Source organism: Myotis daubentonii, chromosome X, assembly GCF_963259705.1.
Source record: "Myotis daubentonii chromosome X, mMyoDau2.1, whole genome shotgun sequence".
NCBI lineage: Eukaryota > Metazoa > Chordata > Mammalia > Chiroptera > Vespertilionidae > Myotis > Myotis daubentonii.
Window position 1 is genome coordinate 5,152,988 of NC_081861.1, and position 25,959 is coordinate 5,178,946.

General features: G+C 52.8%; 3 protein-coding genes across 4 annotated transcripts; 2 read left to right on the forward strand and 1 right to left on the reverse strand.

Moving 5' to 3' along the window:
- Positions 1–1,834: 1,834 nt before the first annotated feature.
- Positions 1,835–10,899, reverse strand: GPKOW (G-patch domain and KOW motifs). Its single transcript, XM_059678496.1, has 11 exons — positions 10,691–10,899; positions 9,844–9,998; positions 9,621–9,745; positions 6,347–6,456; positions 5,376–5,589; positions 4,681–4,822; positions 3,956–4,070; positions 3,633–3,756; positions 3,471–3,540; positions 2,299–2,384; positions 1,835–2,204 (listed from the first exon to the last, which is right to left on the reverse strand). The coding sequence occupies exons 1-11, from the start codon at positions 10,864–10,866 to the stop codon at positions 2,070–2,072; spliced, it is 1,452 nt and encodes a 483-aa protein (XP_059534479.1). The 5' UTR covers positions 10,867–10,899; the 3' UTR covers positions 1,835–2,069.
- A 4,604-nt stretch (positions 10,900–15,503) lies between these two features.
- Positions 15,504–19,139, forward strand: MAGIX (MAGI family member, X-linked). Of its 2 annotated transcripts, XM_059678801.1 has the most exons (6): positions 15,504–15,651; positions 16,416–16,562; positions 17,277–17,359; positions 17,436–17,672; positions 17,751–17,922; positions 18,607–19,139. In XM_059678801.1, exons 1-6 carry the CDS (start codon positions 15,603–15,605, stop codon positions 18,909–18,911), a joined length of 993 nt encoding a protein of 330 aa, XP_059534784.1. In that variant the 5' UTR covers positions 15,504–15,602; the 3' UTR covers positions 18,912–19,139. The 2 variants fall into 2 exon arrangements, with proteins under 2 accessions (XP_059534784.1, XP_059534783.1); XM_059678800.1 differs by lacking the exon at positions 16,416–16,562 and having other exon boundaries at positions 15,540–15,651.
- Positions 19,140–22,703: 3,564 nt separating this feature from the next.
- On the forward strand, positions 22,704–25,880 carry PLP2 (proteolipid protein 2). The gene is made up of 5 exons (XM_059678522.1): positions 22,704–22,928; positions 24,199–24,351; positions 24,457–24,552; positions 25,174–25,264; positions 25,466–25,880. The coding sequence occupies exons 1-5, from the start codon at positions 22,833–22,835 to the stop codon at positions 25,486–25,488; spliced, it is 459 nt and encodes a 152-aa protein (XP_059534505.1). The 5' UTR covers positions 22,704–22,832; the 3' UTR covers positions 25,489–25,880.
- The last annotated feature ends 79 nt before the right edge of the window (positions 25,881–25,959 follow it).

The window sequence follows — 25,959 nt, forward strand, 5'->3', positions numbered from 1 at the left end:
CAAAGAAACAGGACAAAATTGTCAAAGGAAGATATAGAGTTCAGAACCACACTTTTAAGGTCTCTCAAGAACTGTTTAGAAGCTGCGGATAAACTTAATGAGATCTACACGGAAACTAATAAGACCCTCGATCTTATATTGGGGAACCAACTAGAAATTAAGCATACACGGACTGAAATAACGAATATTATACAGACGCCCGACAGCAGACCAGAGGAGCGCAAGAATCAAGTCAATGATTTGAAATGCAAGGAAGCAAAAAACATCCAACCGGAAAAGCAAAATGAAAAAAGAATCCAAAAATGCGAGGATAGTGTAAGGAGCCTCTGGGACAGCTTCAAGCGTACCAACATCAGAATTATAAGGGTGCCAGAAGATGAGAGAGAGCAGGATATTGAAAACCTATTTGAAGAAATAATGACAGAAAACTTCCCCCACCTGGTGAAAGAAATGGACTTACAGGTCCAAGAAGCGCGGAGAACCCCAAACAAAAGGAATCCAAAGAGGACCACACCAAGACACATCATAATTAAAATGCCAAGAGCAAAAGATAAAGAGAGAATCTTAAAAACAGCAAGAGAAAGTAACTCAGTTACCTACAAGGGAATACCCATACAACTGTCAGCTGATTTCTCAACAGAAACTTTGCAGGCCAGAAGGGAGTGGCAAGAAATATTCAAAGTGATGAATACCAAGAACCTACAACCAAGATTACTTTATCCAGCAAAGCTATCATTCAGAATTGAAGGTCAGATAAAGAGCTTCACAGATAAGGAAAAGCTAAAGGAGTTCATCACCACCAAACCAGGATTATATGAAATGCTGAAAGGTATCCTTTAAGAAGAGGAAGAGGAAGAAAAAGGTAAAGATACAAATTATGAACAACAAATATGCATCTATCAACAAGTGAATCTAAGAATCAAGTGAATAAATAATCTGATGAACAGAATGAACTGTTGATTATAATAGAATCAGGGACATAGAAAGGGAATGGACTGACTATTCTTGGGGGGGAAAGGGGTGTGGGAGATGTGGGAAGAGACTGGACAAAAATCGTGCACCTATGGATGAGGACAGTGGGTGGGGAGTGAGGGCGGAGGGTGGGGCGGGAACTGGGAGGAGGGGAGTTATGGGGGGGAAAAAAGGAACAAATGTAATAATCTGAACAATAAAGATTTAATTTAAAAAAAAACACATCATTCTAAATAAAATAAAATAAAATAAAATAAAATAAAATAAAAAAAGAAAAGAAAAAAGGGAGACATATGTAATACTCTTTGTAATACTTTAAGCAATAAAACAAACTTTTTTAAAAAAAGGGAGAAGCATCAATTTGTTGTTCCACTTATGTATGTATTCACTGGTTGATTCTTTTTGTGCCCTGACCAGGGATGAAACCCAAAACCTTGGCCTAATGGGATGACTCTAACCAACTGAGCTACCTGGCCGCAAGGCAAAAATGTTTTTACCTTCAAGCCAAAGTTTTGGGACTAAAATGGGGTCCATGAAATTAAATGGCTCCTTTGGAAAGCAGTGCTAACATAGCCCATTCATGGGTAGATGCTTCCCTTCCTCTTGACTGCCATCATTGGACTCAAGTTATGCTCTGGACCAAGATGAGAAGCAGAGATGTGATGTTCCAGACTCCGTAGTATCTGCTGAGGGGACAGATTTCATAGCTTCTGTGTTCTGAGTGAGTTTGTGAGCGAATGGATCCTTTCAATTGTCTGGCAGCCCAAGGAGGGCAGTAGGGCTGAAAAATGAAGTGGTTCCCACCTCGGCGCACCTCCCACCTCCACTCACAGCTCAGCATACCATTTATGAGCTCTTCGTCTAAGTATTTGAAATGCTTTTTATTTTATATGAACTGCTGATAAATACTAGGTTTGTTTCCAGCCTCCCTTCTGGCCTATCCATTTCATGCCCTGTCCCTGTCCCAGGGCTATATTGCAAGTGCAGGACAGAACAGTGACAAAGGCAGGCTTTTCACACTGTACAGAACTGGTAACTGAAAAAAACAACAACACCAAACAATAAGTGGCAATTGGGGAACGGAATGGGTCCACGGGTCAGTCGTCATCTGAGTCAGTGGGGCCTATGTACTCGCAAACAGCATCATAGTGAAGCTCCACCACCCGATTCTCTCTCCGCAGCTGAACCACAGCCTGGCTCTTCTCTCTGTCCCAGCTCAGCAGATGGCCCACCTAGAGTAGGGACAGTTGAAGTCAGCCAGGCCAACCCAGACCCTGGGACATCCCTTGTATGCTCCCACTGCCCATTCCCAGGTCCGGGACTCACCCTTCCAGCCCGTGACCCCAGCACCACCATCACCCGTTTGCCCTGGACCTTGGGGATGAGGGTCTCGAGCATGTCTTCCCTGATGCCTGCAGAGAAGGAAAGGGGAGTGAGGTCTGCAGCCAAGGGCCAGCCCAGCCAGGGTCCTGTCAGAAGGGTCTTTCCTGTATTCCCTCGAGCCACCTGTACCCTGTTGACAGATGGGAGTCCCACTACACCCATTTCACAGATGAGGAAACCTAAGGAGCAGTTCCTAGCAATAGTTGTATGAAAGGGAGCATTTACATACAATGATGGGTGGTGGTGATAACAAGACACTGCCTACTGTGACCATGTTTAAGCCCTGCCCTGAATGAGGAGTTCAATACACACCCACATAAGGCATCAGTTACAATAGGAAGAAATGGGTCATTTCCAGGATAATTTTGCAGATGTGGGAAGCGGGGCTCAGGTACGTAACATTGTGTTAGAGGATGCTGGGCCTTGCAAAAAACCTCAACTCTGCCCTAGCTGTTTTGGCTCAGTGGATAGAGCGTCGGCCTGTGGACTGAAGGGTCCCAGGTTCGATTCTGGTCAAGGGCATATTTAAAAAAACCCCTCAACCTCCCAGCTTTTGCCTGGGCAGGCTGTTGTTCTAAGACAGCCTTCTTCTTTTTTAAAAAAATACATTTTTATTGATTTCAGAGAGGAAGGAAGAGGGAGAGAGCTAGAAGCATCAATGATGAGAGAGAATCATTGATCTGCTGCCTCCTACATGCCCCCTACTGGGGATTGAGCCCACAACCCAGGCATGTGCCCTTGGCCGGAATCAAACCCGGGACCCTTCAGTCCATAAGTTGATGCTCTAGCCACTGAGCCAAACTGGCTAGGGCTAAGACAGTCTTCTTTTTTTTTTTTTTTTTAAATATATTTTATTGATTTTTTAAAGAGAGGAAGGGAGAGAGATAGAGAGCCAGAAACATCGATGAGAGAGAAACATCGATCAGCTGCCTCCCGCACATCTCCCACTGGGGATGTGCCCGCAACCCAGGTACATGCCCTTGACCGGAATCGAACCTGGGACCCTTCAGTCCGCAGGCCGACGCTCTATCCACTGAGCCAAACCGGTTTTGGCAAAGACAGTCTTCTTGATCAGCCTCCAGGATAATAACCCAGTGGCCATCCCTCAGACTCACCATCCAGGACCTGGCCTTCATCTGTCCGACACACACAAGTATCTGGGCTGAGGACATCTTCGATTATCATCTGGGGAGAGGGTCAGGGGACATGAGAATGTTAGAGAGCTAAGGGGGCCCAGTTCCTGGGGGAGGAAGGGGACCTAGGCTGCGGGTGCCCACCTTGGTGTTGTAATACTGGCCGCGCTTGTACAGTTTGTCCACAAAGCGCACACGCAGGTCCCTGTGCAACCAGTGCTGCCTCCTCGAGGCTGCTTTCTCACTCTTGGCTGGAGGCTCATCTTGTCTGTGGAGACAGGGCAGACACCAGGCTTAGTCAGTCGTGCGTTCCGGTTGCCCCACCTTGGCCGATGCTGTAAAACCCACCCATAGTACCGTTTCTAGTTCCTTCTATGGACCTGTCTTGCCCTGGAAGCCTTCTCTGGCTGCTGGAGCCTCCCCACACCCATACCTTCCTCCATCATCCCAGATGCCCAGGGCCCCACCGGTCTGGAAGGTGTTTCCGCTTCTCCTCTGCTCCCTGCCGGGTGGGAAGTTCTGAACCTTTCCTCATCGAGGCTGCTCCGTTCTGTTGCCCGGAGGAAGTTTTGCTCACGTGGCCTATTCAAGGGGGAGAACCAGGAAAGACCTTCACTGTCTCACTCTTTCCCCCCAGGCCACACCTCAGCCTCAGACCACCTCCCATCCGCCAAAGTGTCCCTTCTTCCAAGCATGCCTTTGCCAGGAAGCCTTTCTCAACCGCCACAACCTGGGCCGACAGTGCCTGCCCGAGCCACCTGCCTAGTGTGGGCTAGGAGTTCTGGGGAGCTCTGCTGGCACCTATCTCCCATCTGCCAAACTGCCCCATTCTGCCGACATGCCTAAAGTGCCTTCCTCCCCAGTTATGCCGTAGTCCTAGCTGCTCTCACCCCCTAGCAAAAGAGAGGTTCACCACCCTAAATAGACCTCCTGAGGGTAGAAAATGGTTTCCACACCCGTTTTTTCTAGTTCAGAAAGAGGCTAAAGACTCAGGGTTACTAGATCAACCTTTCTTCAGTCCAACTGAATAAACCACTATCTCCACTCTCACTGCTGCCCCCCCCCCCCGCAGATCTCTCTCTCTCTCACACACACACACACACACACACACACACACACACACACACACACACACACCATGTGAGCTCAAGACACGCCCTCTCATCCCCAGCTGGGTAAGAGGCTCACTCACTGGGATCCAAGGAGTTCTTGGACTTCTTGCCAAATTCCTGCTGGGAGACAGGCTGTAGGCAGTACTCACTAACAGTCACCATGCGGCTCCCCATGGCCAAGCGAACCATGGCCCGGGCATTGTCAGGATCCAGGCCTTCCACCTAAAGTGTTGGGAAGAAGTAGTTAGGCAAAGGTTGAGTGGACTCGACCTACATTTCTAGGACCAAGCTTTCCACCCTTACCTCTAATCGGCCTGACCCCTGTGTCTCCCCCAGCAGACTGTGACCCCTGAGAGTGGGGACCAGGCTTGGTCCAGGCCAGGTCCTGGAAGGTGAGTCTGAGGGATGGCCACTGACATCTGAAGGCTGACTCTGACCCTGAGGTCTGGGACTGGTCCCTGTGTCTCCTCCACCAGACTGTGACCCCTGAGGGCTCGGACCAGGTCGTCCCTGTGTTCCCCCCACTAGACTGTGGGGCTTGGACATATTTTAAGCATTTAATCCTTATGCACTTGTGGCATATGGCATTCTCTCCCCTTTAGTTAGAAACTGAGGCTCAGAAAGGCCCAGCAAATGGTCCTGAGTTACCAAATAAGGCCTAAAAGACAAGGACTTCCAGTCTTTCTCTCCCAAACCAAATTCTTCTTCGTTCTGACCCTCACATCAATCTTTCCTGCTGCCTGTTTTGGGCTCCTGGCACATCTTGGTTCCTTACCTTCCCATAGAGTCCTCGATAAGGGCCAGAGAGAACCACCACAGCTCCTCCAGCTACCAGTCCTTGAGGCTGGTCTTCCTTATCCTTCTCTTGCTCCTCACCGGGCTTCCGAGGGCGGTGGGGGCCCGTGGGGGCCAGGGCCTGGACCTCAGCCAGGTTGGCGCCCAGTCCTAACCCTTTAGGTCTCAGTGAGTTGACACGAGGCTTCACCACTCTGTAGAGAGCACAAAATATGGGTTTGGTGGGGTATGTAAAGGTCTTCAATGCTCCATTGTCCCCCAAACCCTACCCAACTCCCACCCTTTCAAAATGTTCAAGAGTATACTTCCCCATCTCATAGTAGGAACACTTTTGACCTACAGAAACAGCAATTTCATTAGATTCAACCTCATAACATGTTACATATGCCACCCATTACATAAGATCCATAGTATAACCAAACACACTAATATTTCTACAGGGGAAGTCATACAAATATTCATACTGAGCAGGAGAAATACATTATAAAACAATGTCAATTCAGGTCACATTTGGCTGCCAAAGCATTTATGAAAAAAAGTTTGGTTTTCAAAATTTTTTGGAGTTTAGAACTGTGGAGAGGGACTGTAAGTCTGTGTGGTAATAGCAATGTCTAGTCTATGCTTATTTGGGGCCAGGACCTCCTGCGAGTGCTTTACATGTATAAGTTCACTTATTTCTCACAACAGACCTGGGAAGTCAATGCTGTTATTATCCCCGTTTTTCCGACAAGGAAGCTGATGCCCAGAGAGGCAATCTTTCCATAAATGGGATCCAATCATGGAGTTTCAAAGGGCAAATAGGAGTCTGAAACAGCAGTGGAACAGACTACTGAATTGGTTAGGGTGGTAATGTGCCCTTCCCATGCCTAGGTGGTTCTGGGTGAGCAGTAACCGCAGGGGTTTCGTTTACTATTCTGTCAGTTGTCCCCATGGCCCTACCCCAGAACTCACTGTTTGAAGGTGCGACCGATGCCCTGGCCAGGTTTCCAGCCCATGCCCCGCAACATGGCCAGCCCATAGGCCTCCACAGGGACTGCCTCGTAATTGGCCTCCTTGGGCACCTGTGGGTTCAGGAGGAGGAAGGACAGTCAGACTTTGCTTACAGTAGCAGGCCTCTGAAGTGCATTTGCTATCACGTACTGGTTAACCCTCAATGCTTCTTTTCCAATCAGCTTAAGGGTAACTTTTGATTTCCTCTTGCCATCCCTCACTTTATGCCTCTAGTTCAGTCCTTCAACAAATATTTACAAAGCACCTATGCAGTGCCAGGTACTGTTCTAGGTGCTGGCGATAAGGCAATGAACAAAACAGACAAAAAATCCTGATCTTGTGGGCTTATGTTCTAATTGTAGGACACAGAAGAAATGAAATACATAAAACAGGGTATAGCAGGTGGTGATAAGTTATATGAAGGAAAGGAAAGCAGGTTAAGGAGATGAGAGAGATGAAGAAGGGAGTGTCACTGAGTTGACATTTTGAGCAGAGACCAGACGGATATAACAGGGAGCCATGAGGATGTGAGAAGGAAGTGATGCAAGTAGAGAAAACAGTAAGAGCAAAGGCCCTGAGGCAAATAAGATCTGGTGTGGCCGAAACCGGTTTGGCTCAGTGGATAGAGTGTCGGCCTGCGGACTGAAAGGTCCCAGGTTCGATTCCGATCAAGGGCATGTACCTGGGTTGCGGGCACATCCCCGGTGGGGGATGTGCAGGAGGTGGCTGATCGATGTTTCTCTCTCATCGATGTTTCTGACTCTCTATCTCTCTCCCTTCCTCTCTGTAAAAAATCAATAAAAAATAAAAAAAAAATAAAAAAGATCTGGTGTGCATGAAAAGCATCATGAAAGTCAACCTGACTGAAACAGAGATGTGGAGGCAGAGAGGGCTGGCAAGAAATTAATTAAGAGAGCTGGTCAGGCCCTGACTGGTTTGGCTCAGTGGATAGAGCGTCGGCCTGTGGACTGAAAGGTCCCAGGTTCGATTCTGGTCAAGGGCATGTACCTTGGTTGCGGGCACATCCCCAGTGTGGGGTGTGCAGGAGGCAGATGATTGATGTTTCTCTCTCATCGATGTTTCTAACTCTCTATCCCTCTCCCTTCCTCCCTGTAAAAAATCAGTAATATATATAAATCAATAAATATATATAAAAGAGAGCTGGTCAGGAGTCACAAGAAGGTGGCAGCCCCAAGGGGGACCAGCTAGCTCAGCCGTGGGCAAACTACGGCCCGCGGGCTGATCCGGCCCGTTTGAAATGAATAAAACTAAAAAAAAAAAAGACCGTACCCTTTTATGTAATGATGTTTACTTTGAATTTATATTAGTTCACACAAACACTCCATCCATGCTTTTGTTCCGGCCCTCCGGTCCAGTTTAAGAACCCATTGTGGCCCTCGAGTCACAAAGTTTGCCCACCCCTGGGCTAGTGAGTAACTGTAATAGATCAGATGAGAGATGCTAGTGGTTCAGGCAGCATGCCAGCAGTGGATGGGGAGAAGTGGTCAGATTCTAGATGTATTTTGAAAAGGGAGATGATAGGATTCTGCTGACAGATTATATATGCTATGAAATAAAGAGGGGAGTCAAAGGTGACGATAAGGTTTCTAGGCTGAGTGAGAGGAAGGATGGATGGAACTGCAAGAGGAGGGAAAACGAGAGAAATGAGGCCAAAGCTAGAATAGGATGGAGAGTGAAGTGAAAGTCACTTCACTTTTTTTTATGATGAGAGAAACCAGAAGACATCTGAAGACTGATGAGAACAGTTCAGTCAAAAGAGATGGCGGTCTGGGGCTGTAAGAAAACTAGGCTCCAGCCCTAGCTCGTTTGGCTCAGTAGAAAGAGCGGCAGCCTGCAGAATGAAGGGTCCTGGGTTCAATTCCGGTCAAGGGCATGTACCTTGGTTGCAGACTCCATCCCCAGCCCTGGTTGGGGAGTGTGGGAGGGCAACCAATCAATGTGTCTTTCTCTCACATTAATGTTTCTCTCTCTCTCTCCCTCCCACTCTCTCTAAAAATTAGAAAAACATCCTCAGGTGAGCATTAAAATAAAGAAAGAAAACAAAACAAAACTAGGCTTCAAAGAAGCACTGCAGCCCAGTTGGTTAGAGCATCATCTTTCTATGCTAAGGTTGTGGGTTCAATCCCCAGTCAGGATGCATACAAGACTCAACCAATGAATTCATAAATTGGGTGGAATAACAACTCAATGTTTCTCTCTCTCTTTTTTTCTCCCTTCCTCTCTCTCTAAAATCAATAACTAAAAATTTCAAAACAAAACAACAAAAGCACTGCAAAAACTGTGAATGAAGAGGTAAAATGCAGGTCTATGGGTATGAAAGACAGACTTGGTTCCTTCTGTAGACACAACCCTCACCTCTCATGGTCTCAAATCCCATCATCACTCCCTCAATTCTTTTTTTTAATTCCCTCAATTCTTTTTTTAAAAATATATTTTATTGATTTTTTACAGAGAGGGAGGGAGAGAGAGATAGAGAGTTAGAAACATCAATCAGCTGCCTCCTGCACACCTCCTACTGGGGATGTGCCTGCAACCAAGGTACATGCCCTTGACCGGAATCGAACCTGGGATCCTTCAGTCCGCAGGCCGACGCTCTATCCACTGAGCCAAACCGGTTACGGCCCTCAATTCTTTATACTCACTCCAGACACACAAGTTGCCTCGATGTTGGACACACATCACATCGATTTCCTGCCAAAATGCCATTGTCTGGGTTGCTGCTGCCATTAGGATTACTCACCCTGCTCTTCCCTTTCTCATTAAACCCTAGCGGTCCTTCCAAGTCTCTCTCCTACCATTCTTGTCTCAGTCTCCATCATCTGTAGCCAGTAGGTCTCCTTGCTTCCATCTCTGCTTACCAGTCTGCTCGGCTTGCAGCAGCCAGAGAAATCCTGTCAAATCATGCCTTGTCCCTTCTCTGCTCATGGTTCTCATCTCATTCAGAGTAAATCCAAAGTCCTCACCATGGCCCACAAGGGCCTACTTGATTTAGCTCCCATTTCTGACTTCATCTACTACCCCTCCCCTTCACTCATTCTAACCCCATTACATCAATCTCCTTGGTGATCCTCAAACACTCCAAAGGATGGAAGGAGGAAGGGGTAGGCAGCAGGCCTCTAATACACACACAGACTTTCCCTGCTCTGTGCAGGGAAGGCCTGGCAGATAGGGAAAAGAGAGGCTGGGGCAGGAGGGGGGCGAGGGGCCAGCTCACTGTCTCTGCCCGGGGCTCGCTGCCTGCCCCTTCCTCGTTGGGGGTGCATCTTTTCTGGATCATGGGAATAGCGAGCGTGGGGTCGACACCCGCATTCTCTCTTTCCTCCAGAGACTTCTTGGATTCTAAGGAAGAATGGGAGGGAGCAATGAGGCCCCACCCATACCCTTCCGCTTTTCTAGTGTTCTTCCTTCACCCGGGCAAGGCAAAGACGATCACTCACCCTCAATGAGCTCCTTCACAGCCTGGGATAGCACCCCATCCCCAATGGCCTCAATATCTGTGGATACGCCAGGCGCCTGTGTTAGTGGCTGCCTTCGAAGGTCGTTCTGGATCAAAGGGATGACGAGCTCCTTGGGGGCTTCTGAGGGATTCACACTGATGTGAACACAGAGGGATTAAGTCGGAAGAGTAGCATGGTCAGTGGGTGCTGAGCCACACCCCTTCATTCAGAGAAAACACAGAGCCAAACTCACCCCCAGGCCCATGGGCCAGGCTCTGTTTGGTTCTTCAGTTACATCTCTGGATATAACTGGAGAACCTTCTTTGCATCCTCTCCTCCACCCCCAACAATTAACTGTGCCTTTCAGGAATCAGTCCTTGGTCCATGGCTTCCACAATGACCCACAAATCACCATCTTCAGTCCAGACTCTCTCCAGAGCTCCAGGCTCCACACCGGCCTTTCCGAATTAAGCCGTGGATGGCTTCCCCCAACCTCAATCTGCCGCTCCATTCCGTTCCCATATCGGAGAAGCCCCACCATTTCAGTTGAGACACTAGGGTCCTGTCATTCTCTCCTCCTTTTCTTCTTTCAGAACGCACGCACCTCAGGGCTCCCAAATCCTAAAGACACCCCCCTCTCAGGATGTATTCTCTCTCATCAATCCCCAGGGCCATCAGGCTCAGTTCCTACTGTCCTACAAACGCCCGCCTTCTCTCCTCCACGAATTTGCTCACGCGGTACTCAGGCTTTCCAGGCCACTGTCACCGAGACAATCAATTCAGACTGCGCCCTCCCCCATGCGCCCACCGCACCGATTTCCAGGGGATGAAAGACCCAGCGCATCACCTGTGCAGCTTCCTCCCTTCCACGGTCTTCAAGAACTCCTTCTCTTCCGGAGCCGCACCCGGGTCGTGTCCCCGGTCAGCCAGCCGTCTTCGGGCAACCGTACGACTGAAGCTAAACGAAATTGGGGCAGTAGAGGGTCCCGCCGGCCGCGAAACACCATCTTCAGACTCCGCCATCTTCCTCCTCTTCCCAGGCCCGCGCGCTGCTTGCTGGGAAGTTTAGTTTGGGCTCAGTTTGCCGGGGGCCGGAAGACGGGAGTTAGAACTACTTTTCCCATGAAGCACTGCGGCATCGACAGGCGAATAAGGGGCCGTGGGAAGTAATTGCGGCTCTTTTACTTCAGAGATGCACTTAGCGCCAAGCATGCTGGGAAATGTAATTGCTCCGGGAGCTAGGGGTGCTAAGAGGTGGTGTAGGCATTTGTCGAGTATTTATTGATCGCGTACTGTATACATGTTTCTGTGCCCTACTGGCATGGAAAGTGTAGGTAAGATAAATAATTAAGGGGAAAAAATCTGTGAATGCCAGTTGTGTAAAATAATACAAAACAGACATGTAAATAATGCACACCGATGCAAGATTTAATACTCTACAAGCTCTAGGTTCAAATATTAAAAAATAGCCCCGACCGGTGGTTAGAGCGTAGGCCTGCGCAAAGAAGGTTCCTAGTCAAGGGCTCATGCCCTGATTGCAGGCTCCATCTCTAGTAGGGGGCAATGATTCTCTCTCATCATTGATGTTTCTGTCTCTCCCTCTCCCTTCCTCTCTGAAATCAATAAAAATGTAAAATAATAATAAAATAAATAAAATAGACCCCCCCTCTTCTTTAGAGGCTTATAATCCAGTGGGGAACAATGACACGCAAGTCCTTGGGGTGCAGGCCCATTCTAGGCCCCCCCCCCAACCGCACACCAGCGCCAGGACCTCGACCGCGGCTCTGGCCGCCAGGGGGCGCCAGGAGCTGCCTGCTGGCGCTGGGCCCCACAGGCTGCGGAGCGCGGAGGCCTGTTCCGGACCGGTGGGGGAGAACGGGTCAGCGAGACCCCGAGCCTCGGCAATCCCCCACACTCCCCGACGTCCGAAGATATAGAAGACCCCTCAGGATCCCCGGAGCCGCCCCCCCCCCGCGGGAGTTGCGGAGGTCGCCGACTGTCTCCCTCTTATCCCTCCCCCTCACCCCTACCCCACCCCGCGAGCGCCAGCCTTCGCGGGTACGCGCGTGGACCCCGCCCGCCTCCATGACATCCCTGGGGACAGCTGTTTGGCCCCAGTATCCCTGCACCCTCCGAAGGCCCCGTGACTGTCCCTGAAACTCTCCGAATGCCCCTTCCTCACCCTCATTCCAAACTTTACCCCGCAATACGAGAGGGTCCCCGACTTCCCAGATGTCCCACGAGAACACGGTCTCCCCCCTCCCCGTGGCCCGGGACTCCCGACTTCCTCTCTAGATGCCCTGGCCCCAGATTGCCCCTCTGCTTATCCCCAGGGGCCGCCCCTAAGCCCCCGAAATTCATCAAAGACCCAGTGACCCTGGGCAGGCCCCTCCCACACATCTCCCCAGAGACGCCCCCCTGCCCCCATGCAGGCGCGCAGCCCGGTGGCGCGGGTGCGGTAGGGCTCTTGAGCTCAGCCCGGGCCTCTGGGCCCCTGCCTGCTGCTGCTGCCCGAGTACTAGGCTGCCTGTTTACCACCTGTCAGAAGGCACGGGAAGGAGCACACAGGCGGGGCGAGGTGTGCGGGAGACGCGCCTCCCCCTCTCCCCCACAGCCTACCTCCTCTGCTCCCCCTAGGGTCCATGGCGCCCCTCGTGTGCGCCTCCATGACCCAGAGTCACCCAAGTGGACGCAGGGTCGCCAAGGAAGCGTTTGCAGCGCCCGCGCACGCTCACCTGCCCGCCTGCTCTGGTCTGGCCCTGATGGGATCGGCCGGTTTGGTGCCTGGCGCCCCAGCCGGCGGGGTGACCTACCTGGCGTCCTGCAAGGCCTGGCTGTGGGCGCCAGCGCCTGGCCTCGCTCTACCCCGGGGTGCCTCTCTTATACCTGGACCCTGGGCTGGGGTCCTTCCACCCAGGGGATGTTGTTATTCCATGTGTGAGAAGGGAAAGTGGAGTGCAGCGAAGTTATAGGCCCCATGCTGAGACCTGACACCTAAAAATGAGATGCAGAACTGGAGCCCAAGTTACCTGGGAATTCTGCAGCCTCCAACAGAGCTTTGCACATAGTAGGTGTGGAGAGCGGCTACAGTAGTGGTTCTCAGCCTTGGCTGCACATTAGAATCACCTGGGAATCTTTTTAAAATCCTGACTTCTGGGCCTCCTCCTCCGGAAATTCTGTTTCTTTGTGATGGGTTGGGGCCACAACATGAGTAACAAAGAAACAGAATTTCCGGAGGAGGAGGCCCAGAAATCAGGATTTTAAAAGGATTCCCAGGTGATTCTAATGTGCAGCCAAGGTTGAGAACCACTGGGCTACAGCGTTTGGACAGGTTCAAGCCTGGGACTAATGAGAGGGCACGATCCTCTCATGGCAAAGCCACGTGCAAGTCCCAGCACAATTACAGCCAAAGGCCATAGTTGTAAGCTTAACCTTATGGTCCGAACCTGTGGTCCCACGTGGCTGAGTGATATGGGCTGAGGAGGTGCAGCAAGTAAACAAAGCTTGATCAGGTGCATGTAATTGAGTAGATTCGAAGCCTGCCAGAACATTGTAAACCTCTTGACCACACCCTTACTTTGCCTCGTGGAATCTGGCTATAAAATAAAGACTAGGCCTGCAAGCCATGGTGCTGTCTGTTCATCAGAAAGGAGCGCCCCACTTATCCCCAGCTTTCTTCTCTTGTCTGTCTTTTCTCCATCCTTCACCACCCCTCTCAGGTTCACCCATGGCTGTGCAGATTTGGCACAAGTAGGCACTCAGTAACTTTGAAGTGAATATCTGCCAGCCAATCCCTACTGAGGAACTAGTGGGCTGGGGAGGGGCTGCCCTTAGAACCTTTGGGGCCATGGGAGGGCTTAGGCCCTGAGCCTGATAGGGTTGGGGGCTCAAAAACCATCGGGGAGCCCTAACCGGTTTGGCTCAGTGGATAGAGCATCAGCCTGTGGACTCAAGGGTCCCAGGTTCGATTCCAGTCAAGGGCATGTACCTTGGTTTCGGGCACATCCCCAGTAGGGGGTGTGCAGGAGGCAGCTGATCGATGTTTCTCTCTCATCGATGTTTCTAGCTCTCTATCCCTCTCCCTTCCTCTCTGTAAAAAATCAATAAAATATATTAAAAAAAAAGAAAAACATCGGGGAAGGGCAGGTCCCCTGGACAGTTGAGACGCAGTTAGGTCCTGGACTTGAGGACGCTTTGAAGGCACCTCGGTGGGAGGGGACACCAGCCAATGAGAGGGGAGAAATGAAGCTCTTTCCGGGTTTGAAAAGGTGCGGGATGTCTGGGGACATAGGCCCGAGAGGGGGAGCAGTTGGGCACAGTGCCACTGTAGTGGAAGGAGGAATGGGGACAGTGAGAGACAGCCTGTGACTACCACTTCATGGAGGAGGAAGCAGGGCTGCAGGGACTCAGGCACCTGCCCAGGGCCCAGCAGCCAGGTGACAACAGCACTGGCTTCAGGCGGCTCATCCCTAGCATTCACTTGGTCTCTGCCTGTAGGGCAGTGGTTCTCAACCTTGGCTGCACATTAGAATCACCTGGGAATCCTTTTAAAATCCTGATTTCTGGGTCTCATCCTCTGAAAATTCTGTTTCTTTGTTATGGGGTGGGGCCACAACATGAGTAACAAAGAAACAGAATTTCCGGAGGATGAGGCCCAGAAATCAGGATTTTAAAAAGATCCCCAGGTGATTCTAATGTGCAGCCAAGGTTGAGAACCACTGCCCTAGGCCAGTGGTCAGCAAACTGCGGCTTGCGAGCCACATGCGGCTCTTTGGCCTCTTGAGTGTGGCTCTTCCACAATATACCAACTTCTGCGCATGGGCCACGAAGTTTCAATCGCACTGTACATGCGCGCTTGCACGTGGTATTTTGCGGAAGAGCCACATTCAAGGGGCCAAAGAGCCGCATGTGGCTCGTGAGCTGCAGTTTGCCGACCACTGCCCTAGGCAATCCTCAAGACCCAAGCTGTGGCCCCAGATTGCTCAAGGGGCCTCAAGGTCAGCCTCGGCGCTAAGGGCGGGGTGGACACACTGAACCTCCTTCACTGCTAAACCCCACTCTCAATATTTCCAGCTCTAAAGGTGAGAGGGCAGCTTCCATTCCTGCGCTGGGGGTTTCCTGAACTGGTGGATAGGGTAGGTAGGTTGGGAAACACAAGACTGAGGCTCTGTAGATCCGTGAGTGGGATGGACATGCAAACTGTGGCATGACTGAAAGGCCAGAATGCATGGATGGTGAGGGCAGGCTGCCAAGCACTGGGAAGCCTCAGTGCCTCTGAAATGGGACGGGGAGCTTGCCAATTGGATGGGTGCTCAAGGGTCTGCAGGTGGGGAATTTCTTCGACTGGAGGATGCTTAGTCCTGGGGATTTTGTGAAGGAGTGGGGTGTACAAGGACAGCCTCAGGGATGAATTGTAGGGGCAGGGGCCCTGGAGATGGGCAGGGGTTCTCAGAGAGGCATGCCACCAGGTCTGCAAACCTGGGGAAAGTGGCAAGGATTAGGGTTGAGGGAGCGGTGCTAAGGTCACAGAGAATGCTGGCAAGGTTGGGTTCAGACAGAAGGCAGAGGGAGGCCAAGCGCTGGCGCCCACAGCCAGGCCTCCTTGCCGGCGGCCAGGTAGGTCACCCTGCCGGCTGGGGCACCAGGCACGGAACAGGCCGGCCTCACCTCGGCCAGGCCGGGCGGGCAGCCAGGTGAGCGCGCGCGGGCGCTCGGAGCGCGTCGCAGCAGGCTGTGCGTCCATCGGGCGACTCTGGGTCATGGAGGCGCACACGAGGGGCGCCACGGACCCTAGGGGGAGCAGAGGAGGTAGGCGGTGGGGGAGAGGGGGAGGCGCGTCTCCCGCACACCTCGCCCCGCCTGTGTGCTCCTTCCCGTGCCTTCTGACAGGTGGTAAACAGGCAGCCTGGTACTCGGGTGGCAGGGGCCGAGGGGCCCGGGCTGAGCTCGAGAACCCTGCCACACCCGCGCCACCGGGCTGCGCGCCTGCATGGGGGGGGGGGGGCGTCTCTCAGGAGTCTCTGGGGAGTGTGTGGGAGGGGCCTGCCCAGGGTCACTGGGTCTTTGATGAATTTCGGGGGCTTAGGGGCGGCCCCTGGGGATAAGCAGAGGGGCAATCTGGGGCCAGGGCATCTGGAGGGGGAGTCGGGAGTCCCGGGCCACGGGGAGGGGGGAGACCGTGTTCTCGTGGGACATCTGGGGAAGTCGGGGACCCTCTCGTATTGTGGGGTAAAGCTTGGAATGAGGGTGAGGAAGGGGCATTCAAAGAGTTCCAGGGACAGTCACGGGGCCTTCGGAGGGTGCAGGAATACTGGGGCCAAACAGCTGTCCCCAGGGATGTCGTGGAGGCGGGCGGGGGGTCGACGCGTGTACCCGCGAAGGCTGGGGCTCGCGGGGTGGCGTGGGGGGAGGGATAAGAGGGAGACAGTCGGCGACCTCCGCAACTCCCGCGGGAGGGGGAGGCGGCTCCGGGGATCCTGACGGGCCTTCTATGTCTTCGGACGTCGGGGAGTGTGGGGGTTCGCCGAGGCTCGGGGTCTCGCTGACACGTTCTCCCCACCTGTCCGGAACAGGCCTCCGCGCTCCCCAGCCTGTGGGGCCCAGCGCCAGGCAGCTCCTGGCGCGGCTGGACGCGCGCCCCCTGGCGGCCAGAGCCGCGGCCGATGTGGCGGCGCTGGTACGCAGGGCGGGGGCCACATTGGGTCTGCGCCCCAAAGATGGTGAGTGCGGGGTGGGGGGTGGTGAGGGGGCTGGGAGCGGGGGCGGACTGGAGCTGGGCTCCCAGGGGCTGGTGTGAGTTAGGAGGACAGGTCTTGGAGGGAGATTCGAGGGCGCGGGGCCTTGGGTTATCCTAGAATATTCCTAGGAGGTGACACTGGGAGGGTTAAGGCAGTAGGTGAGTGTTGGAAGATTAGTTGAGGGTGTGAGGATCCCCATCAGGGAGGCTTTGAATGTCATTCCTGAGGAAGCAGGGTCTGGAGAAGGTGGAGAGCGAGCACCAAGTTAAGGGCGGGCCTGGAATACTGGTATAGAGGGTGGAGCCTATAAATGCATTGTGGCTGGGATCTCAAAATGTCAGGAATTGGTTGAGATTTATAGGCTATTAGAGGGTGGAGCCTGGAACGTTCAGGAGTCAAATCCTGGAGTTGTACTCTCCAAGGTGGGCCTATGGTTTATATGAGGTGCAAGGTCCCAGTGTAATTAGAAGGAGGTAGGAAGGTGTGGGGAATGATTCAAATAGCCAGGGCTGGGATTATTAAATCAGGGTCAGGACAGTTATTTGAGTCTGTGGAGACTAGTTAAATGGGTGGGCAATCCTGTCTGTGCAGTCCAGAGGCAAGTCAATGAGATGAGGCTAGAATGGTAACTCACCCGGCAGGACCTAGGCAGTTTACATGGAGTTCAACCCTGGATTCCCTCCATTCATCTCCCAGCCATTAGTGATCTGGATTCTGCAGACATAGAGGTCACGGACAGTCGCCTGCCTAATCCCACTTTCGTGGAACACCGGCCCCAGGTACCACCTAGTCCTCCTAATCCAGGCCACCTGCCTGGAGACTGGCAACGTATGTACACTCCTGTCCTTACTCTAGCATCGTCGGTCAGAGACCTTGGGGACATCTACTGGGCCACCCCAAGTGACTCAGATTAAGCCACGTTATGCTTCAAAGTCGCCCCAGGCCTCTGGTCCTTTCTGTGTGGAGCTGGTTCGAGGTTCTGCAGGCTTTGGCCTCACGCTGAGTGGAGGCCGAGATTCTCCCAGGGACACTCCCCTGGCAGTGCGGGGGCTGCTGAAGGATGGGCCAGCACAGCGCTGCGGTCGCTTGCAGGTGAGCCCGCCCTCTTCCTTGGTCAGGGTGCTCTCCACCTGCCCTTCCTACAACACCCCCCGCCTTGTACTCTTACAGGCTGGTGACCTTGTGCTTCAAGTCAACGGAGAGTCAACTCAAGGTCTCACCCATGCCCAGGTCGTGGAGCGGATTCGCAGTGGTGGCCCCCGGCTGCACCTGGTGCTGAGCAGGCCTCTTGAGACCCACCCCAGCAAGCCTGAGAGGAGGGGAGGACCCCGGAAAGGAGATGGTGGGTTTCCCAGGGGAAAGGGATCTGGGATCTGTAAAGGGAAGGAGAGAGTCACAGAATAGAGGGGCTGGGGTACTGGGTGAGAAGGGTTTGGTGGTCTCAGTGGGGAAGGCTGGGAGTTTGGTATCTGTGAGGGGGTCATGGCATCCTCAAAAGTGGGGGTGTGGAGGGGAGGGTCCCAGGGATGAGAAGGTACTGAGAGGGAGGAAGAAGGAAGGGGTTTGGGTGAAAAGCAGGTGTTCGGAAGGAAGCGTGGCCCTTGGAGGGGAAGGCTGAGTGGGAAGGGGATGGGAGGGCGATGCAGAGGGTAGGGGACCTAGTTCCTAAAGACAAGGGCTCATAAGGGGAAGGGTTGGGAGTAGAGGGAGGTGGGTTGTGCAATGGGAGACTTTAGGGACTTAGATGGGAGGGGTTTGATTTCCTTTGGCGGTTGTGGGAAATGATTTCTGAGGGTTGAGGAGTTCTGGATCTAGGAGAGGCAGGGTTTCTGGAAAGGAGGTGCTGTGTGTCCTGAGAGGTAGTGTCTGTTCCTGAAGGACCTGTCCAGGCCTTGATGGAAGGTTTTTACAAAGGGCGGGGTCTCTGTCTCAGCATTTGGAGTCTTCTGGCCACCTTCGGGCAAGGGGCCAACTCTCTATACAACGCCCCCCCCCCCAATCTAATCTGTGTTCCTACTATTCCCAGATCGCAGCCCAGATCCTGGGGGACCAGAGGCTACGAGGTCTCCTAGCGCCAGCGCTTCCCCACTTGATCACCCTCAATCCCGTACGATGACCAAGACCCGGCCCAGCCTGGAGCCCAGCCCAGAGGGGGCAGGGGACGGCCTTGCGGTTCCTCTGGAGCGCCGCACGCAGGACCCAGACGACCGATCCCCGGGTTCCCCGGGACCCTGGCTGGTGCCGAGCGAGGAACGGCTCTCGCGGGCCCTAGGTGTCCCAGCGGCCACGCAGCTGGCCCTGGAGATGGCAGCTGGAAGGCGGAGGCACTGAGCATATCTGACGGCTGCGTGCTCACTTGGTACTGCCCCACCTGGATCCCGCGGGCTCCGTCCGCGCACTAGCATCTCCAGCAGAACTGCCACTTGGCCTCGTCCCCCCTCCTGCTGTTCAGTCGACCAGCCCGAGTTCCCCTCGCGGTGTCAGTGGTATGGTCCTCCCTCACCGCCAGCTTGCGCTTCTTGTTTCGGGCGGGGGAGGTAATAAAATGGTTCGCTCTGTCTTGACTTGCCAGGTGCTCTAGGCGGGGTGGGGCTCCCCAGTCCACCCGGTAAAGGAGGGGGGAGGGTCAATCCCGGGGTGAGAAAGGCTTCTTCTTGCAACCACTGACAAGTACTGTTCCTTTCATGCCTCTAGAGGGGTCTCTGCTTCTGCCGGTCCTTGGCCTGGCTGGGTTCTCCCCGTTCCATATCCCTTCGCCAACTCCTGTTTCTCAATCCACCTTCTCGGAAGTGTTCAGAGCTCAGATAATTATTGCGCGTGGCGTGGGGAATGCAGAGGTGGGCCTGTTGTGGTGAGAGTACACCAGTCTACCCACAGCCCTGGCCCTGAATCACCCAGACTCTCCAAGGCGGGCCGGATAGCAGGGCTAGGAGCTGGGTGGCTTCCTTCGCAGGGACCTGCGGTCTCTCACTTCCGGCCTGACACTTTCACAGCCAGGGCTGGGGCCCTCGGCCCCTTTGGGGCGGGGCAGGGCGGGGCGGGGAAGGTGTGAGTCAGCGGGCCCAGCTAAAAAAAGCTGTTAGAACCTTTGCGCTGCGCCCCCCTCTTCCCTAGATGGCGACGAACTGCAGCCGGGCTTGTGTGCACATGCCACACGCTGGGCGTTCCCGGGCCTGGGAGAGGCCAGTTCCTCCATCCTGGGAAGAGAGCCCTAAAGCCCAGGCTTCCATGGCCAGCGGGACTCCGAGCTGGGTAGCCCCAAAGCCGGCGCTGGTTGAGGCCAGAAGTTGCCAGTCACCTTCGCTGTTACCACATCCCGAACACTTGGCCCCATCTCCCCAACAAAGAGGGAAGCTGGGGAGGCGAGAAGGACCTGCAAAGCCAAGCTGGGAGTTGGGGTATAAAGCGGTAAAGATGTAAACCCTTGAATGGTGAGCACTGTAGACATTGTGGGGGCGTGCACTGCCCCTGACTCAGAGCTGGGTTAGGTATGGCTCTACAGACTTAAGGAAAGGCCTCCTGAGCCCAGCTCAGGAGACCAATAATAGTAACCCAAGCCACCATTTACTTAGCCTATCCCGGGCTACTGGCTTCTTCTGTATCCATCAGGTTACACATCTATATGACATGCCTATTTCATAGGGGAGGGAAGTGAGGCCCAAAGACTATATATGGCTGGGGGAGGGGTTGTCTAACCGAGATCTAATGAAGGCCTGATTCCCAAGCCTTAATCTCACCTGTATTTGACAAGTACTAATGGACTCCAACTGTTTACCTTGTGCTGTGTGTGATAGGCACTGGGGAGATGCTGGGGGGAAAACATAAAGATTTTAATCCCTGTGTAGTTGGTGTACTGGGGGTAGACATGTCAGAACAGTCAAGAAAATGAATAATATCAGAAAGAAGGGGGAGTTATGAAGACAGCAAAAGGAGGTTATGTTGGGGAAGGTAATTATGGTGGGTTGCTGGCCTCTGTGAAGACATAACACTTGAGCTGATACCTGAATGACCGGAAGCGAGATGTATAAAGAACTTGGACAAGTGCGTTGACAGCAGCAGGAACATCAGGTGCAAAGGCCCCGATGAAGAGCAGAGTATGTTATGTTCTAGAAACTCAAGCACGTCTTCAGTCTTCACACAGTTGGAAAGCACACATTGAGACCTAGGAAAGTATTCTTTATCCACCCCTTCTGCTATCTTTTTTTTTTTTAATATATTTTATTGATTTTTTACAGAGAGGAAGGGAGAGAGATAGAGAGTTAGAAACATCGATGAGAGAGAAACATCGATCAGCTGCCTCCTACACATCTCCCACTGGGGATGTGCCCGCAACCCAGGTACATGCCCTTGACCGGAATCGAACCTGGGACCTTTTAGTCCGCAGGCCGACGCTCTATCCGCTGAGCCAAACCGGTTTCGGCCCTTCTGCTATCTAATCACTCTTTCACATGGCTTCCTTAGGGTTGAAAGAGGGGATCCCTTCTTTGGTTTTGAGGGACCAGAGCCTAAGGGAAGGAGAGCGTGAAAGCCCTTCGGTTGAACTATCCTGGCCTTCCAGCCACAGCTCTCTCCTTCTCAAATGAGCTGAAAATAAAAACCAATGTCCGGTCTAGAGAGTGTGCTCCCAGAACACCAAACCAGGTGCCTGTCTCACATGCAGAAACCCAGGCTGAATCAGGAGAAATTACTTGCTCAGGGCAACACACTCTCCAAATGCTGTCAGCCTTGTCTGGTACCCCAAGAGCCTTCCCCCCATCTTGGCCAAGCCCCCAGCAATAAAACTCCTGTTCCTTTTCCATTCTTCATCGAGGGCTGGGCTGAGGAGCCCCTTGCCTCAGAACCGGAAAAGCAGACTTCCCTAGGATTGCAGAACAGAGTATCAGACACACCCTGAGCTCGAACACTATTCATAGTGTTTGCCCCCATTGACTGAGCAGATGCTCACTGGGCCCTGTTTCCTCTTGGCCTGTGCACCACTGCAGTCCAATTCCCATCACTGCCAAGAGGTTTATTCCACATCCGAGATCCTTTATCTGCAATTCCCAAGTCCCCACAGCTCTGGAAACTGAGTTTCCCCACAGTTTGGAACCATTTGTTACAAAACCGGATCTGGCTTAATGAGGCACACTTTTCTGTCCTACTTTATTCCACTTATAGTGAACGTCCACGCCTTTGCTTGAGGAAATATTAAAATGCTTAACACACACACACACACACACACACGCACACGGCAGTTTCACCCACCACTGACTGTTAAGTAATACACCGTATATGCACTGGGAAAATATTTTTTAAAATATATTTTTATTGATTTCAGAGAGGAAGGGAGAGGGGCAGAGAGAAATATCAATAATGAGAGAGAGTCATTGATTAGCTGCTTCCCCCCTACTGGGGTTCAAGCCTGCAATCCTTTCAGTCCACAGGCTGACACTGAGCCAATCCAGCTAGGGTTGCACTGGGAAAATTTTCCAAAATTCGAAATATTCCGAATTCTGGCAATAGACCTGGGTTTCACCAGGGCCTCCACCGTTTGTTTGTTTGTTTTTTGTTTTATTTTTTATTTTTTATTTTTATTATTTATTTATTTATTTATTTATTTATTGCTTAAAGTATTACAAAGGGTATTACATATGTATCCATTTTATCCCCCCGCCCTAGACAGTCCCCTAGCCTCCCCTATCCCCCAGTGTCTTATGTCCATTGGTTATGCTTATATGCATGCATACAAGTCCTTTCGTTGATCTCTTACCCCGCTACCTCCTGCCCCCCAACCCTCCCCGGCCTTCCCGCTGCAGTTTGACAGTCTGTTTGAGGCAGTGTTTGTTTGTTTACAGCTAAGGAAACCCAGTCAGTCCTTCCCTAAGGCAAACTCCCCTGGGTTCTGAGTTGAGGCAGCCCTGGGAACATTTCCATTCTAAAAGCGCAAAGGGTTTCACCATTACCTTTCAAGGTACTCCGAAGTGCCAAGTCTCAAAGGCTGGCACCTCCGGAGATGGGGCGCCCCGGGTGGCTGCGCTCCGGGTGGGGATGATCCTTGGCGGGCGGGGCGAGGGGGCTTCCGGGGCGGCAGCCACCTGGCCCGGCCCCCTCAGGCCCCGCCCGCTTCTGCTTGGCTTGGTGATTCACTCCCTCCTTCGCCCCAGGGCCCCCTTCCCGGCCAAACGGAGGGCAAGACGGCTGGGTGTGCAGTGTCCACGAACCCACGAGAAACTGAGCAGATCGTCCGCGCCCCCAGGGACTCCGGCCCACGCCATGGCGGACTCCGAGCGCTTCTCGGCCCCCGGCTGCTGGGCTGCCTGCACCAACTTCGCGCGCACCCGCAAGGGAATTCTTCTGTTTGCTGAGATTGTGAGAGTCCCGGGACTGGCGGGTGGGCAAGGGCGGGGTGGAGTGGCTGGATCACGCGGAACCCGGCAGCCCAGGCTGAGGAAGGCGCGTGGCCGCGGGTGCTGGGCAGAGGGACGGGGGAAGTGGGTTAGTGGCCCAGGCCCGAAACTAGGGGCGCAGGGCGAGTTGGTGGGGTTTGGAGAAGGTGGTCGGGAGTTGCTGGGGTGAGGCCAGGGGTCCATGGTGCAAATGGGGAGCGCAGTGGAGGGAGACCGCGTGGACCCATCCGTGGGCTCAACGAAAGGGTCCATAGGGGGCTGGGAGGTGGGGGACCTCCTGTGGCAGGGCGTGGCGCGGCCCGAGCGCTGTCGGGCGGGCTGGCCGGACGCCCAGGGGCGGGGCCTGTTGGGGTGGAGCCCCGAGCTAGTCCTCCGGGTTGGGCGCCCAGCAGTTCTCTGGCTCTTCCTGGCCCTTCTGTGGTGGGGCGGGAGGGCCTTCGCTGCTCCCGCCCCCCCCCTCAAAGTGGACGCCGCATTTGAGTCACTTGTGAAAGGGTGCGGTGCCTTTAACCGGAGCCCTGCCCCTCTGGTGTCACTCTCACTGCTTCCCAAAGGGGTTGCCTGGGGAACTGCACGTCCCGCCCGCCCCAGGCTGGCTCCAGCACTGCTCACAAAACACCTGGCGGGGCCACTCCCAGCAGGCCGCCCCTATCTTAGAAGGGAAAAGGGGAAACCGTGGCACCCAACTGTACCCTTCCTAGCTGGGTGACCCTGGGCAAGTCACTTAATATCTGTTTCACTTTTCTCATCTATAAAATAAAGATACTAATAACAGTACCCAGCTTATTAGGTTGTAGGGATGATTAAGTGAGTTAATACTTGTACAGCTCTTAGAACAATATTGGGAACACAATGAGCACACAGTAAGTGTTTAGCTTTCATTATTTGTCCTCTTCCCAGATGTCCTGGTAGGCATCTGAGTTTGAGACCCCTGATTTTTTAAAAGATATATTTGTATTGATTTCAGAGAGGAAAGGAGAGGGAGAAAGAGATAGAAACATCAATGATGAGAGAGACTCATTGATGGGCTGCCTCCCAAACGCTCCACACTGGGGATTGAGCCTGCAACTGGGGCATGTGCTCTGACTGGGAATCAAACTGTGACCTCCTGGTTCATAGGTCGATGCTCAACCACTGAGCCATGCCGATTGGGCCAAGAGACCCCTGATGTTAACCCATCCCCTCAGCCCAGGGAGTTGATGGAGGTCCCCTTCCTCATGTCATCCTTCCAGATACTGTGCCTGGTGATTCTGATCTGCTTCATCGCTTCCACATCAGCATACGTCTCTCTGTCGGTGGTTGAGATGGTCCTTGCTGCTGTCTTCTATGTCATCTACATGTGTGACCTGAACACCAGGATAGGGATCATCAACTGGCCCTGGAGTGTGAGAAAGGGGACAGAAGTGGCTAGGCTAGGGAGGGGCCTCAGCACCTGGAATTGTCCTGGGAACTCTGGATGCTGACTTCCCTGCTCTCTCTGCTCCTTACAGGATTTCTTCCGAACCCTCATAGCGGCCATCCTCTACCTGATCATCTCCATCATTGTGCTCGTGGAGCACAATAACAGCTCCAAAATCATCGCCGGGGTAAAGACTTTAAAGGCAGCTCCAAAGCGCACGCGCGCGCACACACACACACACACACACACACACACACACACACACACAGAGAGAGAGAGAGAGAGAGAGAGAGAGAGAGAGAGAGAGAGAGAGAGAAAGAGAGAGAGAGAGAGAGAGATTTGAGGATCTAGGGGCCATTTCTGTCTCTGCTTCTGGCAGAAAGTGTATGATCCACAACAGGCCACACTTGTCCTCAGGGTCTCCAGGAAAGTCTGGCCAGACCCTTGATTTCCTCCCAAGATCAATATTTGCTGTAAAGGGCCATCCCTGGCCTGACACAGTATCTTTGTCAACACACTAGACTGCCATCTGCTAGAACTTTGTTTCAAATGTACACTGGGAATGGTGCCACTTATATGTGGGGCCACCACATGGCTCTCCTGAGTTGAGCAGTACTAGGAGAAGGGAGAGTTGGGGTAGAGTCCAGTTTCCTGATCTTTTCCTGGGGCTCTCTGGCTTCCCAACCTGGGGCTTTAGTTGCCATCCCTTCATGGGGCAGTCACCGGAGGTAGTAGATACAAGGAGGTAAGAGGCTGAGTAGGCTGACCAGCCTAATCCAATGCCCCTCACTTTCATCCCCACTTCCAGGTGGTGGGCCTAATTGCTGCGTGCCTCTTTGGCTATGATGCCTATTTCACTTTCCCCTTGAAGAAGCAAAGACATACAGCAGCCCCTACTGGTAAGTAAGTGTGTGTGTGTAGGGGGGTATTGTTGAGGAGGTTGAGAGAAGGAAAGGGGACTCCCCAGGGCATGAATGCCAGCTCTGTCCCTTATTGCTACTTATGGCTTTAGTACCAACAAGCACCATAAGCTTCAGTATTCTTGTTTGTAAAGTGGGCATATGGATCCAACCTGCTTTCTCTCTTTTCCTCACTTGCAGACCCTACAGATGGCCCGGTGTAGGTGAACTCCCTTGATTTCTCTCTGCAACCTGCAAATAACTTCCATGGAAATCACTGCTCCCCACCCCTACAAACACTCCTAGCCAACTCCCAGCCTCCTATTGAGGTAAAAGTGCCTTTATCTGAAGAATTTGTCTTCCAGCCTGCCAATCAACCCTTCTGGGTGTGGCCACCTTTATGGGTGTGCCTAGGTTCCTCTACTGAAGTATCTAGAAGCAGACACTAGTTCTGCCAGAACTATGCCCCCACCTAAACCGCAAAATGAGGGAGAAGGGTGCCTCAGCTTCAGACTCCAGGCCCCAGGTTGTGACACACTGCAAATAACCTCAGTGTGGGAGGTGGTTCTGTGGAGGGATAAATATGAATAAATAATAAACAGATTGTTAGAATATATGGTAATGAATAAGTTAATCCTTTGACCAAATGTGGATATCTCAAGCATCAGAAGGGGGAAAATAGGGAAGGGAAGCAT